At 45.6% G+C, this 15,731-nt stretch overlaps 1 protein-coding gene across 1 annotated transcript in view; it reads right to left on the bottom strand.

Annotated features, from left to right (window-relative positions):
* MYO7B (myosin VIIB) overlaps positions 1 to 12,652 on the bottom strand; it is an 85,944-nt gene extending 73,292 nt beyond the window's left edge. The window contains exons 1-6 of the mRNA XM_075529145.1: positions 12,647 to 12,652; positions 12,376 to 12,486; positions 11,217 to 11,369; positions 9,541 to 9,725; positions 7,512 to 7,633; positions 1,049 to 1,191 (exon numbers count right to left, since the gene is read on the bottom strand). Of these exons, the coding sequence (XP_075385260.1) occupies positions 1,049 to 1,191; positions 7,512 to 7,633; positions 9,541 to 9,725; positions 11,217 to 11,369; positions 12,376 to 12,486; positions 12,647 to 12,652 (720 nt within the window). The remainder of the gene's footprint in view (positions 1 to 1,048; positions 1,192 to 7,511; positions 7,634 to 9,540; positions 9,726 to 11,216; positions 11,370 to 12,375; positions 12,487 to 12,646) is intronic.
* Positions 12,653 to 15,731: the final 3,079 nt, after the last annotated feature.

Raw genomic sequence — 15,731 nt, 5'->3', positions numbered from 1 at the left:
TTCCCCCCTGTACCTTATTCCTGGCCACATGGGGCTCTTAACAGTCATTCAGTTTCCATTCCACAGAATGACTAAATTGTATTACACCAGAAATGCAAGGTTGTTCTAACATCTCAAAATCAATAATATGGTAAACTAAACCCACTGCCATAAAGCCGATTGGGGCACCCAGCGACTCTATAGGACAGAGTAGAACTGCTTCCTGAGGTTTCTGAGGCTGTACATCTTTACAGGAGCGGAGAGCCTCGTCTTTCTCTCAGGAAGTGGCTGGTGGGTTCAAACCGCTGACCTTGTATTTAGCAGCCCAACATGAACCAATTATGTCACCAAGGTTCCTGCTATTAACATAATAAATCCCCAAACCAAACTCACTGACATTGATTCTATGCTGATCCCTAGTGACCCTAGAACTGCCCCTGTGATTTCTGGAGACTGTAACTCTTTATGGACTAGAAAGCCCCTCCTTCTCAAGAGGTGCAGCTGGTGGTTTCAAACTGCTGACCTTGTAGGTAGTAGCCCAACAAAATACCACTACACCACCATGGCCTCTTATTAACATGTTCTATTCACATAATAAACGTTTTCCTGCCATGGCCCAAGCATAACCCAGGAGACACCCATCCCAGGACTGGGGATTTGTCTAACTTTAGACACAGTTTTAGTATAGATGAAGAACAGTAGGCATCAAAGATGACAACAACAATAACAACAAAAATTATATAAATAAAAACTTTAAAATGGAAAAAATTCTATTGTTTGTTTTCTTGGACTCCTGGGGAAAGATAATTACTATCCAAATATGAGGTACCAACCTATATCAAAGTAAGGCTGTAGGTCTTCTTTGGGAACATAATAGGTCCTGTGGGAGTTTGAGGAGGTCCCTGGGAAGAAGATAAGGAGTGGGGAGAGGGATAGGAGGTACTTTCTCAATTCTGGTTCCATAGTCATCTCCCTTGAGGCAGGTGGTTTTCCCAGACCATGTAGCTGCAGCCCAGTGGCAGCAGCCTGTGCCCACCTGGAGTGCCCTTTTCCCAGGCAGAGACCTCACCTGCCGACAGACCCGGGACTTCTCCAGGAGAAACTGCTCGATCTGCGCACCCTCGATCACCCCACTTGAGTTGAAGTAGATGTCAATGTACTTCCCAAAGCGACTTGAGTTGTCATTTCGGACTGTCTTGGCATTTCCAAAGGCTGGGGGAGCAGAGGGAGTGGTGATGCTCATAATGAACAAAAGAGACAACCTTTATCTTTAGTAGAGCCACGTGAACAACTTTAACAAGAAGAGACAGCTGAGCGTAGAACTTAAGTATGGGTAGGGTTTCAGCAGGCAGCTAAGGGCATGCGATGAGGAGGCAAAGGGTAGATGAATGTTGAGAAGTGAGAAAGCGTGGGCTACGCTTGCAGATGTAGAAATCTAGCTGGAGCATATGATACGGGAGGAAAGCAACACCTAAAAAGAATTTTACAGAATTATTAACTGGAATTAATTTCAGAAATGCACGGTTAGTTAATATCTGAAAGTTAATTAATATAGCATGTTATCAATAGAATAAAACCTATAACCCACATAATCATTTCAATGTATACAGAAAAAGCACTTAACAAAATCCAACATCATTTCATAATAAAAACACCCTACAAACTAGGAATAGACGGAAACTTCTTCAATCATAAATAGCCAAATTTATGACAGCCCCAGATCTAATGTCATACTCAACGTGAACGACTCGATACTTTCCCCCTAAAATCAGGTCGAAAACAAGGATGCTGTGTTAGGCAGGGTTGTCTAGAGAAACAAAATCAGGATACTTTTGATTATAAATATATAAAAGGATAGGTTCATATTGCGAGAAGGAATATGACAGCTAATCAGTCTGCACAGCAGTACAGAGGGCTCAGTTCAACTCACTTTTGCGGAACAGTTAATATACTGAAGTCCTTCAACAAACAGGCTGGAGGTCCAAAGTCAAGGGAGCAGACAGCAGAGTCTGCCCTCAGTCAGGGAAAGCAGGGTGGGGCAGCAACAGCAAGAAGATGAGAAGTTGAGGTGCAGAGGAGGCTAGCAACGTGGGAATGTAGCAAAGGAGGTCCTGGTAGATTCTCAAGTTCTAGCGACGCAAGGCAAGCCTGCAGGATCCTCGGGTTGGCTCCGCCCACACTAGCACAGCACGTGATTGAAGTAAAGGACTAGTTCAGGCAGCAGTCGTGCTGGTCTGATCACCAGGGAGAAAGAGGGAAGGAGACAGGTCTTGGAAAGTCATTTATCTCATCGCCCTCCTATCAAGCAATGACTTGATTAAACCCCATCCACATGCTTCTATGGAAGCCTAGTTGGCACAATAAATCTATCACAGATACCCACTTTCATTACTTCAATTCATCCTTCTAGTTAGATCACATAAGCAATGATTAGAGAGATAAATAAGCAAATGGCATCCAGATTGGAAAGAAAGAAGTAAAACTATTTTGTTTGTCAGTTTATATAGAAATCCTAAAGAATCCTCTAAAATTACTAAAATTAATGTGTTCAGCAAGATTGCGCTAAAGAAGATCAATAATCACAAAATTCATTTGTATTTTATACACTTTCATTGAACCATTCAAAAATGAGGCTAAAAAACTAATTCCACCATAAAAAAATAAAACAGGAATAAATTTAACAAAATATGCAATATTTGTACACTGAACACTACAAAACATACCAGTAGTTGGAAAATTAAAGATGATCTAGGTAAGGGGGAAACATTCCATATTTATAAATCAGAAATTTTAATATTGTTAAGATGGCAATAGTCACCAAACTGACCTACAGATTTGATGTGACTGCCATCAGATTCCCATCCAAATTATAGGTAAACATCAACAAGCTGACTCTAAAATTTACATGGAATTACAAGGAATGCTGAAGAACAAAGAAAAAATTTGGAAATAACAAAGTAGGATTCACATGTTGCTATTTCAACAATAACACAGCCCAACAAGGAAAAATACATTCTTGGAGGCTTTGTCTTTAGGCCTGTTCCTAGGGCTGAGGCCCTGGCTCAGAAAACTGCATTTAGAGAGACCACATCTGCTCCAGTTTCTTAGATGTATTTTCAGATTTTAAGTTATGCTAATTTATCATCCTCATCTTAAATATGAGAATTCAAATTCACAAATTACACAGTAAGCCCTAAATGGTCAGAAATATTTGAGGAAGAAGTCAGTATTAAGGGACTTCCAAGGGAAGCTGTCTGTGGCCCACGGTGGCTAGTTGATTACACATTGAGCCACCAGTCATAAGGTCAGTAGTTCAAAACCACCAGTTACTTCGTAGCGTTTAAAAGATTAAAGGTTTGGAAACGCGAAGGGGCAGCTCTGTGCTCTGTAGGGCCAATATGATTTGGAATAGATTAGATAGCAGGGGGTCTGTCTTTGGGGAACGGGAACCTGTGCAATAGACACACAGACTACAAGTTGGATACTGCAAAGCCAGAGCACTGCTTGAGGATAGCAGAAAATACAAGAACATCGAAAAGGTGCGTACAAGGAAGGTGTGAGAGCAGTTTGGAGAGTCCAAGATGTAATACTTCATAGCAATTTTCACAGATAATTTTTAAGATCTAAATTTTTTTCTTTAAATTGTGCAGTAAATATTCCAGAACTCATAATTCATGTTAAATGTTTCAGAGGTGACGTTGGGTTGACGTCAAGCTTCTTTATAAGGGAAACCCTAGCGCTGAAGAGTTTCTGTGTGCCGATAGAGGAGTGGTGCATCTTATGACAAGACCGGAACATTTTAATAAAGGGGTTTGGACTCTGATAGACCTATTTTGGGTTTAAGGACACTTGAGTCTCTATTTATTGTACCAAATTCGCTATCAGTCAATCAATCAGGACTCACAGTGACCCTAGAGGGCAGAGCGGAACTTCTGTGGGTTTTGAGGCTGTCAATCTTTGTGGAGCAGAGAGTCTCATCTTTCTCTTGCAGAGCTGCCGCTGGGCTTGAACAGCTGAACTTGTGCTTGCTTAGCAGTCGAACATTTGCAGTCAGGGTTCCTTATTTATTGTACAGTAACTCTTCCTTATGGTTTCTTTTTAAATTAACAAATTGCAACTGTTTGTTTATTCAGTTCTTAATCAAGGTGAAGTGATACTTGGGAAAATTCCAAGTTCGTGCAATTTGCACTGTTCACACATTCTCCGGATCAAAGGACACCGTGTGAAGTATAACTTGACCTAACCATTTAGTGCAACAGAAACTACTTAAAGTCAAGGTGCACGTCCTCGGTCTTAGGCTGGCTAGCCCTACATTAAACTATCCTGATTTTTATGGGCGAGCAGAGTGAAGAGCGGCATATGGCATATGCTCTGTATCTCAAAAGCGAGAGCTTATAGGGGGAAACTGGTACTATTTTTGGAGTCAGCAGACTAAATATACCCAGAACTAAGTCTAACGCGTGAGGCAGCAACATGTGTGTTGGCCAGTGTCATGAAGAAGTGGGATACTGGCACATGAATTTGTATAAACACTTCTCCACGGAAGACACGCCAATGGCCAAAGATACTGACTTCACGCAAATCAAAATCACAGAAAGGCACTACTTGCTAGTACAGAGGGCGCTGTTGACCCACGATGTGAAGTGGCAAAGCCAATACCCAAAATAGCACCGCCAAAAATGAAGTGTTGGTGAGAACTGCATGCTTGTGTGCTTGTTATCTTTCTACAGTTTTGTCAGGATGAGATGTATTCAGAAGCTCATTAGTTGATACTACTTATAATAGACAAACTGGCGAACGAGTGTGTGTGTGTGTGTGTGTGTGTGTGTGTGTGTGTGTGTGTGAGAGAGAGAGAGAGAGAGAGAGAGACTGACTCAGAGTTTCAGAAGCCTTGCTCAAGTAATGAATAAATGACCTCAAAGCTTCTAGTTGTGCCATGAAAGAAAGCCAAATCTTGTCTAGTAACAGAACTGATATTACTGCAACTTAAACCCAGAGTCTTATCATACAAGTAGATTATTTATAATACCAGATTAATTCTCAACATAGAAAGGTGTCTCCTCTTAACCTCCTCCCTGGGGGACAGACAGAAGAGTGGGTGAGGGGAGACGTCGGACAGGTCGAGATATGACAAAATAATAATTTATAAATTATCAAGGGTTCATAAGGGAGGGGGAGGGGGGAGGGGGCGGGAAATGAGTACTTGATGCCAGGGGCTTAAGTGGAAAGCAAATATTTTGAGAATGATGAGGGCAACGAATGTACAAATGTGCTTTACACAATGGATGTATGTGTGGATTGTGATAAGAGTGGTATGAGCCCCAATAAAATGATTAAAACCAAAGTGAGCACATTGACTTTTGCTTTCTTCTGCATAATATTCTTGACGCCACCCAGCATTCACCAAATGTGTTTGAGACGTTCTCTAAATTCAGGTGGAAAATACTGAGGATTTTATTCGGACTCTAGTGGACTTGTTTTACTTTTCTTCAATTTCAGCCTGAACTTACATATAAGCACTGAGGTTCTTTTCCACAGTCAGCTCCTGACCTCCTGTTCATTGCTAAACTTGAGCATCTCGGTTATTGCTTCCCATAGATGTAGTCAATCTAATTCCAATGGATTCCATCTGGTGAGATCCCTATGAGTCACCATTTGAGTTGTTAGTTTGAGTTGCAAAAGGGATTTGCAATGAAGAAGACGTTGCTCTTGCAAAATTCTCTCACGCAGTCCCCAGCACTGTTTCTGTCAAGACCATACACTTTCCAATTCCTGAATCTTCCTTTTTGTCCGCAACTTTTACATTCTAATCACCAGCAATTATCAATGCATCTTGATAGCATGTTTGAAAATTTCAGACTGAAGAAGTTGGTAGAATTCTTTAATTTCTTCATCACTGACTTGAGTAGTTGGTATATAAAGTTGAATAATAGTTGTATTAACGGATCTTTCTTGTAGGTGTACTGATATCTTACCACAAATAGCCTTGTGCTTCAAGATAGAGCTTTCTGATGATGAAGAAAACATCATTTCTCTTGAGCTTATTATTCCTAGCATAGCAAACCACATGCTTGTCCAACTCAAAAGGACCAAGACCAATCCATTTCAGTTCACGGATGCTTAGGGTATTGATTTTTATGCATTCCATTTTCTCTTGATGACTTTCCATGTGATTAGATTTACGTTTTATACATTCCACATTCTGATGATTAATGTATAGTTGCAGCTATCCCTATTTCGAGTCATGCCACCTCAGTAAATGAATATCTCAATGCTGTGCTCAATCTGTCATTAGGTCAACCGGACTTTGAGGAGGGAGCTTCCCCCCCATTTTATTTGAGTGCTTCCCAACGGGGGGCTCAGTTTCCATCCCTGTATCAATGTTGTGCTGCTACACAGAAGAGTATTAGAAGACTGCCTCTCCCTCCTCCTTCATCTACTCTGAGTCTGGACGCTCCACTGAAACCTGTTCTCCATGAGTGACCCTTCCGGAACTGGAGATACTGGTGGCGTAACTTCCAGCATCACAGCAACGCACAAGCTACCACACTAGGACAAACTGACAGGCAAGTGGGCACTGAAATATTACTGAGTCACGAAAAAGAATGAAACTACTAAACATGCCAAAGTATGGAGCAACCTTGAAAACCTTACGTTCATGGAAAGAATCCAGTCACAAAAGGCCGCGTATTATATGACTGCATTCCTATGAAAGGTTCAGAAGAGGGAAACCTAGAGAAACAGAAAGTAGATGCGTCGTTTCTGGGGATCAGTAGAAGCAGTAACTAAAGGAATAGTGTGGTGGTTGTTGTCCTACTCTGGGAATATGCTGAAAGCTATTTTATACTTTAAACCATGAAGTGTGTGGTATGTGAATTATATCTTAATAACATTTTTAAGAAGAAAATGAATGAGATGGATCTATAGGGCTGACATTGAATAAAGTTTGCATTTTTTGTTTTGATTTAAAGAAAAGAAACAAACTGGAATGCTGTGTTGGCATAATATTCTGGGTCCCCCAGCGAATTCCCCGAGCACAGGGGTGGGAGGTGGGGGTGGGCTGCCGATCTGGTCATCTTGGCCTAAGGCAGGTGTCCTCTAACGGCTTCCCGCTGGGTTGGCCAAGACTGAATTTCTAACTCTGCCGCCTTCCCTGTTCATCTCCTGCAGGGATTCCCCTCAACAAATCTCTTGCCATTAAAACTCCATCACAGATCTGCCTTCTGTTGACCATATTGACACACCTTCCTTTCCCCAGATCCGTTGCCCTCAGAGCCCTTTTTAAAAGGCATACTTGCCTCCCTCTGGGAGAAACTCTCTGCAGGGAAGCTTACAAAGCCACCAATCTTTCCTTCTTCGCTGTCTGGGAGCTCCCACTGGCACCTAGCCACCCTCTCCTCATCTTTTGGATCCTTGGAGATCCTAATGGTTCATTGGAGGCTTCTGTTTGACCCTGGGCCACATCTCATCTTCCTCCACATACACTTCCCATTGGAAAGTCGCAGGGCAGCCGTTTCTTGAAGGCGCCTTACCTTCCAGGATGGGGTTGGCCTCAAGGACCTGCTGCTCAATCCAGGAATGCTGGCCACTGACAGTGGCCAGAAATTGCAGGACGAGCTTGGTGGTCTCCGTCTTCCCAGCCCCAGACTCGCCGCTGCAAAGATGGAGGGAGGAGAGTCAATCAACAGGCTTTCTTCAGCACCAATCAGCCCGTCCCACGGGCCTCCTGGCCAGTTGAAGTCCTCTCCATGTGTGGGAATCCCCTGCAGGCTCCCCAAAGGTGCTCACGGGTTCCAGTTGTGTACTCTGATTGATTAGTGATTTAATTGATTATGTATTGATTAGTAGTTTAGTTATTGATTAATGCCTCCCCTTTTCCTGCAAGCTCCAGCTCCTCACGGTCTGGTCATGCCATGGCTGTCCGCATAGGACCAACACAGAGTGCAGTGGGCACAGATTGAACAGAGAGGGCTCATGACCACTGCGCCTTATCTAAACAAATAACTTGCCTACACGAGTCAAGGGACATGACAACAGTCCTCTAGGGAGCAATTTCACATAGGTGTGACACCTTACAAATTATTCCTGACCTTTAACCTAAGGAAATAATCTAAATTTAGAGAAATCTTTCTTACCAAGCTTTTTGCTCCACCTTAAAGCATTATTTATAATTATAATTACAGAAAACTGGAAGCAACCTTAATAAGAGAAACCAATTACAGTACAAACAGTCAGGAAGACTCCTGAAGCCAGTATAGACAAGTCACCAAGAAAACGGAGAGAAGCCTTTTCTCAGAAACAGATACAGCATTTTTCCCCTGAAAATCTCTAAAATACATATTTATAGTGAATATGCACTAATTCCAAAATGGTGAGAAATGAAAACAAGGCTTTTAAAAATTACTTAGGGAGTTTAAGTTTTTAAAAAAAAATACAGAAAAAATTAAAATTTTAAAATGCACTGTATTTAGCACACAACATAGATAGTTATTACTATGATTAGGCCTTAAAACATTAGTTTTTAATACATTTTTTATGATGGAAAACTTCGTCATTACAATGTAGACCCTAAAATGTGGCCTACTGCGTAGCAGCACTTCCAGAACGGAAACATAGACCTGCTGGGTCAGAACCTGCACTTCGACAAGGTCTCAAGGATCTCTCTCCCTCTAACATGTGCATCCTGAATGCCTACATTCCAACAGCCTAGCTCTAAGTCCTGGCCAGGGGAGGGAGCAGGCCGACACCGGTCCCAGGAACAGTCTGTGGAGAACAGTCGTGAATTGGACAGGAGAGGATGCATCCTAGCCATCTAGAACTGCCACTACCCCTATCCTCACCTAGCCCCCGGGACTTCTGTGTGTGTGTGGGAGCAGGCCTCACCTGTTTTATCCTGCATCCCTGGAAGGTATCCTGGGCCCCGTTTCTAAAAAAGCTCCCTCACCTTCTCCATACCCTTCCTTTCTGGTCTCAGTAAATACTTGCTGAACACTGGGGAGTACAGGTCTTAGTAGGGTACAGGTGGGGAAAGAAGGAAGCCTAGGGGAGGGGAAGGAGGGGCCTTCTAGTGAGGAGATCAACAGGACTCATCAAACTTAAAAATCCAAACTCACTGCCATGGAGTTGATGCTGACTCACAGAGACTTTATAGGACATGGTAGAATTGTCCCTGTGAATGGCCGAGACTGCCAAGTATTTCTTTTAACCAGACCCATAGCCAATGGTTTGCATTCCATAAAACCAGTTGCCAACTGGTAAGCTCCAATCCATGGTAACCTTATGTGTGTCAGAGTAGAACTGAGTTCCATGGGGTCTTCAATAGCTGAGTTTTCAGGTCTCCCAGACTTTCTTCTGGGACTCGAGCCTCTGCACCACGTGGGAACTCTAAGTCCTAAATCACACTGCTGTTGCACACATGCTGCGAGTAAGATCAGGGAAAGGGAGGATTTTATAAGCCTTTACAAGACGTATGGAGGTGACACCTGAGGACATCTGACCTCCCTCCCACCACACACACACACGTACACACACACGAACACACACACACGTACACACACACACCTGATGATGCAGCACTGGTCCTTCTTGTTTCTCTTCATGTTGAAGTAGCAGCTGTTGGCGATGGCAAAGACGTGGGGTGGCAGCTCGCCTACGTGGTGGTTGTAATACAGCTGAACCTGCTCCCTGGTGTAGAGGGGCAGCTCCTGGAATGGGTTCACAGCCACCAGGATGGAGCCTGTGTATGTCTGCGGAGGGAACAATGGTCAGTACCCTGCCCTAGGCACATGCTTTTACGTGACCTACTCGCTTGGGCTGTGGACTGTGGCAGGGAAGTGGCGTGTGATTCTGGGCAGGATAGCACCATGTTTACTCTGGAATCTCCGAGCAGTCCCTCAGAGAGGCGGAGGGTCCCACCTGCAAGAGGAGTCCCAGTGAGCACGTTCATAAGAGGACTGGCTGAGACCATCCTTGTCCGATATTTAGCACAATCCCTGATACTCAGACAATCACACGGTTCCACGAGGGCCAGTTACCAGTGGTTGTCTTTGTTTAAATCAGCCCTGCTAGAGCCCCAGTACTGTTTCAGCCTACCTCTCCACCAACAATCCCCTGGCACCCCACCCTTCTGGAGGTGGGTAGGACAGCCATCTCAGTAAATCACATGAGTTCCATGTCTTGTTTTTTTCATTTCAGATGGACAAGATAATTCCCCTGGTTTCAAGAGGACCAAATGAAAGAATACATGACAGGTACTTGAGAAAATCTAAAAAGTCCCATGATCCATTCATCTTCCTGCAGTCCCAGGAACTCCAGCCACATCCAATCAGAGCAAACCTATTGTTTGGGGCCCTATTGCTCCTACAGGGCCCCTTCTCCCCACCCATATTCTCCTCTATCCAGGGGCCCCCAAAGGACGGGCAGCCCAGAACAGCCAGGGAGATCCAGAGAAGCTCTGGGGATTCCCAGGCTGCCTCTCTTTCGCACAGGCCCCCACAGCACCCACATTCAACACTGAGCCCTGGAGCGGCTGGGAGCCACAGCCCTGGGGAACCCTGGGGCTGTACTTCCTGAAGCACCTCAGCACACTGAGGGTGGGCTGGTTCCCGGGGAAATCTGCACTGAACAGGGCTGAGGAACTCAGGGTGGGGAAACCACCCATCTACACCTGGGCTTTGGGAGAGAGACAATTCAGATCCCCTCCCCATCGGAGAGTTGTGTCCAGTTGACCATGCCACCAATAAGGTTCTGGTCTCTCAGAACTTATTCCACAGGAAGGGAGGGGTCTTCTGTCTAGTGATCTTGTCTCTGCAATATACTTAGGAAGGGGGCAGGCTGAAGATTATACTCCCCCTGCTGGCCTCTGGGTCTGTGCCGACCTTCCCACTCAGCGGAACGGGGATGGGATTATCGCTAAGTGAGCATCTACTACATGCAGGCATTGTGCTCGGCCCTGCATACCAGCTTTCTTCATCCTCCCAGAGGGGCAGATCATCCTTTATACTCAGATGGAAGCAGAGATAGACAGTGGGGGATGGAGAGCATGACTGAACCATTCTTGTCCAGCCAGGATATCAGCATGTGTGGACCCAGCCCCCTTCAGGCGGGGCTCCTGTGGCCATAGGAAGGCAGAGGGCAGGGGCTGGTCCTCCGGGGCCTGCTTTCCCTGGTGGTGACCCGAGGACTGGTACTTTCAGCAGCAGGGGTGGGTATGATGTAGAGCAGAGCTCTGGACTCACATAGATCTTGTGTTGCTGGTAGCGGATGAGGAGATTGTGCACCATGCCTGCCTCATTCAGGTCCCCCAGACGGATCATGTCATCCACACCCTGGGCTGAGTTGGGGTGCATGGGACTCAGGTTGCCAAGGTCCTCAGTAGAGATCCAGTGTTCCTGGAACGAAGCGTGCCAGTGCATAGATTCGAGAGGTGACCTCCATCAAGGTTCTGGACAGCAAGAGGACCTGTGAGGTCACAGACCATCTGGCCTGGGCCTAAGGTAAATCTGTCACTGGATGTCTGAGGTCGGCATGTCTCCAGTGAGTAACCTGGCTAGGGCTGAACTTCAGACCAAAGTTAGAGCACCTTCAGACTAAGGTCAGAGGCCCGTAGGGGAACTCAAGGGTTTGGGCTGCGATGGGATCAGAGGTAATTTGTAGCTAGAGCCCTGCAGGCTGTTGGACACAGCGTGTGCAAACTAAAGTGTTTTATAACTGGACAGCACCATTCCAACAGATCGTGCTATTAAATATTTCTCAGCGGGTAACTGGCTTCCATGCTATGGAGTGCACAGGTCATAGTTCTGGATCATCTCTTTGGGGACCAGGTGTCTGTGTGCCTCACCCTGAAGTGCTGAGCTTGGCAAGGGAGGGCTGCTGAGGCGGAGACTAGTCACCAGTCAGAGCAACTGCATGCCTGCTCCCAAATCCCTGACCACCACCACCCCCCCACTGCTGACACTGCCCCGCCCTCTGGAGCACAACTCCTCAAGGATGAACCGCATGCTTGGCACCTCCTGTCAAGCCCGGAGGTTCTGGAATTTCACCTGTGCAGCTTTTCTCAGGTTGAGAAGATTTAGGCCCCTTTCTCTGCACACTCCTTCCGGCCTCCTCTGTGGGCCTCGCCTCCTTTCGTGACCCCCAGCTCACTCCCTTGTATTTTGGATACCAGTTTCCGCCCTCCTTTCTCTCTACCGTTCCCTCTTCTAGATGACCTCGCCTTTGCTGCGTCTTCACACTTGTTTCCACTTGATGGCTAATTTGCCTCTTCATGTAGAAACAAGTCCCCACACAGGCGTGATTTCCCCATGAAGACTCCCGGGCGTCGAATCCTTGTTGGGAGCAGCCCCGAGAAGGGGTGTCGACACCGAGAGCCTTGCCGGAGAGCCTGGGGACACTGACCTTCCCTTCATCGTCCTCCACCAAGATTTTGCCCGGCTTTGTTTCTTTGACGATTGCCCCAATAGCGACAGTGGTCTTGTCAGCCGCAGGGTCCAGCCACACATGGTCCCCCTGGGAAACAGAGACAAGAGAGGGGTCTGATGCCTGGTCCACCCATCCATTTTGTCCCAAGTTTCCTTTCTCCTGGAGACTGCCTGCCTTCCCAAGAGCTCCCAGGGTAGCTGGTGCTCCACCTTGCTCTTGTGATCCTAGTCTCCTGTGTGTAAGTCACCTGCATTGCTCCCTGGTGTCACCATGCACAGGTCTGTCTCCGTAGCTGTACCTCAGCTCAGGGAGTAAGGCCTTGCCTTACAACTCCCAGGATTTCCTACAGCATCTATCACAAAGGAAAAACTCACCCCCTGTTGATTAAAGCAGGAAAGCAGAATGGGCTGGCAAAGCGCATGCGTCTCTAGTTTTAGGGTGCACATGAATCACCTGCAGAATCTTGTTAAAATCCAGGTTCTGTGATTTCCTTCCCAAGTGTATACTCCAAAATTGAAAGCAGAAGTTCAAAGGAACCCTGTGTATGAATGTTCATCAAAGCACTATTCATGATAGCCAAATGTGGAAGCAACGCAAAGGTCCAGCACACGTTGAATGGGTGCATGAATAACAATGAGTACAAGGAAGAGGAGAGTATTCTAGAATTCAATGTGATGACAGCACACCTCTTCTTGATATGACTGAATGCTTGAACATGTGGATGAGTGCTAATAAAACTATTTCCTTAAAAAAAAGATTAATAGAGCAGCCAGGGGAGCAGAGCAACAAAGTTCCAGAAGAATCCCCAAAATAGATTTCTGACTCGGGGGTGGGGTGGGGGTGGGCAGGACTTGGCACCTCATCAGACCTGATCAGAAAATATTCATAACGGCCAGCAGACAAGCTTTGAACTATTTGTAGGCTTTCCCCCGCTCCTTCCCCCCCTTTCTCTATTTATATCTATAAGATAGGCAAGATAAACAATACTGAGGAGAAAACAATTGGATTGACAATTCCGGGGTGACAAGGGAGAGGAGACGGTAGGGCAAAAGGAGGGAGGAGCAAACAAACCCAGGGACAAGGGAACAACAAGACTTCTAAAATCAATGGTGATGAGAGTGTAGAACGCCTGGTGGGGTTGATCAAGTGCAATGTAGCTGTGTTAGTCTGGGTACTTTAGCGAAACAAATCCACAGAAACTCATGCATAAGAGAGAGTTTTATATAAAGGGTAAGTGCACATTAAGAAAACATCCCGCCTCTCCCTCTCCCTCTCCCTCCTCACAAAAAAAAAAAGAAAGAAAAGAAAACATCCCAATCCAGTGTTTCCCAAGCCCACAAGTCCACCATGAACCCATATGTCTGACACCAATCCACAAAGTCCTCCTCCATCTCACAAAACACACAGTGGTGCCAACTGCAGGAGGAAAGTGAATGTGTAAGCATCTCAGTGCTGGCAGGGGTCTCTATACAGGTGCTCCAGCACCCAGGGCTGCATCAGGGTACCTGTGGCTTCTCCTTGGGGATGTCTTGCAGGAAGTGAGCCTTGTCAGTTGAAGCAGGGAACTGGCTAAGGTAGCTGCAACCTGGTCCGACCATCACAAAGCAAGAAACCCGAGAACTAGAAAGGTGAGGCTCACCGGAGCCATTTATCCCTCTGCCCTTCAATTAACCCCACATGGGTTTATCAGCCAGGTTAGCATAATAAACTAACTACCTCAGTAGCCAAGAGGAATTACTGAGAGCTGAATGAACCGGATAGTGGGACAGGAAGAAAGTTAAAGGAACCAGTGGAAAGAACAGGAGGCAAAAACATTGATAGAGGTATAAATACATAGGCATGTAAATATACTAATATATAACAATAGGGATATAGGCCTATGTACATATATTTATAGCTTATGTATTAAAGTAGCAGACAGACATTGGACCTCTACTCAAGCCCTCCCTCAATAAAAGAACACTTTGTTCTAATAACCTGGCATTCTGTGATGCTCCTTCCGTACACAATCGCTGAAGACAAAATGGGTGCATAAGCAAATGTGGGGAAGAAAGCTGATGGTGCCCAGCCATTACAAGATATAACATCTGGGGTCTTAAATGTAGGGAGCTGCGTGTCTCCCCACCCTGGATTTTAGCCATGAATCTACTCTCGCCATACAAACTGCCCTGAGGTTTTTCTGCCCTTTGTTCCTTTCCCTCCAGAAGGTGGCTGCCCTGACCCTTGCTAGGATTGGTGATCTTTCACTAGCAGCTGCTATGATTGGTCAATACATGACTGATGGCATCTCCCCCCAGGCTCACCAGGAATGCTTCATTAGCATACTTACCTGTTTGATCAATTGCCCGCCATCCCTTCCTTGTTTAGAGATGCACGACTATTGGCTACCTCAGCTGTACTTTATTTTACATGAGACGTAATGGTGCCAGCCCCTCGCTGGCTATTTAAACCTCTGCTCTCAACTCAATAAATGAGGCTTGATCAGATTCCTGTCTTGCCTCCATTTCTCGCGCCCTTGCCCATCTTCATTTCCAGTCCCTCTTTCAGGTGTCCACGTTCTTGATGTCCCGCGGGACGGGACACTTAAAGGCTTGGAGTTAAATAAGTAGCCATCTAGCAGGAAAGCAACAAAGCACACATGTAGGAAGCACACCAGCCTGTGTGATCATGAGGTGTTGATGGGATCAGGTATTAGGCATCAGGAGATACAAAACAATCATATTGATGTGAAAGAGGAGGGTTGGAGTAGAAACCCAAGGCCCATCTATAGGTAATTGGACATCCCCTCACAGAAGGGTCACAAGGGAGAGACGAGTCAGCCAGGGTGCAGCATAGCACCGATGAAACACACATCGGTGTGTTATTTTCTTTTTTTTAAAAGATATTTGAAATACAACTTTATTCTAATGAAAAGGAATGGGAACGACAATTGACAAACAAAACATCACCACTGAATATCGTGATGTGACTGCAGCAGTCTTGTATTTTAATTTCAAGAAAGAAAAATGTGTTCCCAAACAGCTAGATATGCAGGTCCCCAAAAAAGAGATAGAGGTTTTAACTGCTATACTCACTCTGAAGCCTGTTCATCGCCTTCAGCATCCCAAAGATGAGCACATCTGCTTAGCTCTATGATAACAGAGAGGCAAACACGCTGCACGACTGACGTCACAGGCCAGTTGCCTGTAAAACTAGACTCTGAGGCTGGGCTGGCTCCAGCTTCGTTCTCTCACAGGCAGTGAACCTCATCGGGAGAGCGGTTGTCTGCGCAACCTCTAAGTCATTCTCACACTGTGCTGCCACAGCTGGGCGCATAACGGCCTCTGGTGGGG

This window comes from Tenrec ecaudatus, chromosome 13 (assembly GCF_050624435.1).
Source record: "Tenrec ecaudatus isolate mTenEca1 chromosome 13, mTenEca1.hap1, whole genome shotgun sequence".
Lineage (NCBI taxonomy): Eukaryota > Metazoa > Chordata > Mammalia > Afrosoricida > Tenrecidae > Tenrec > Tenrec ecaudatus.
The sequence above is the reverse complement of the archived record's forward strand: the minus strand, read 5'-3'. Positions and strand labels throughout refer to the sequence as shown.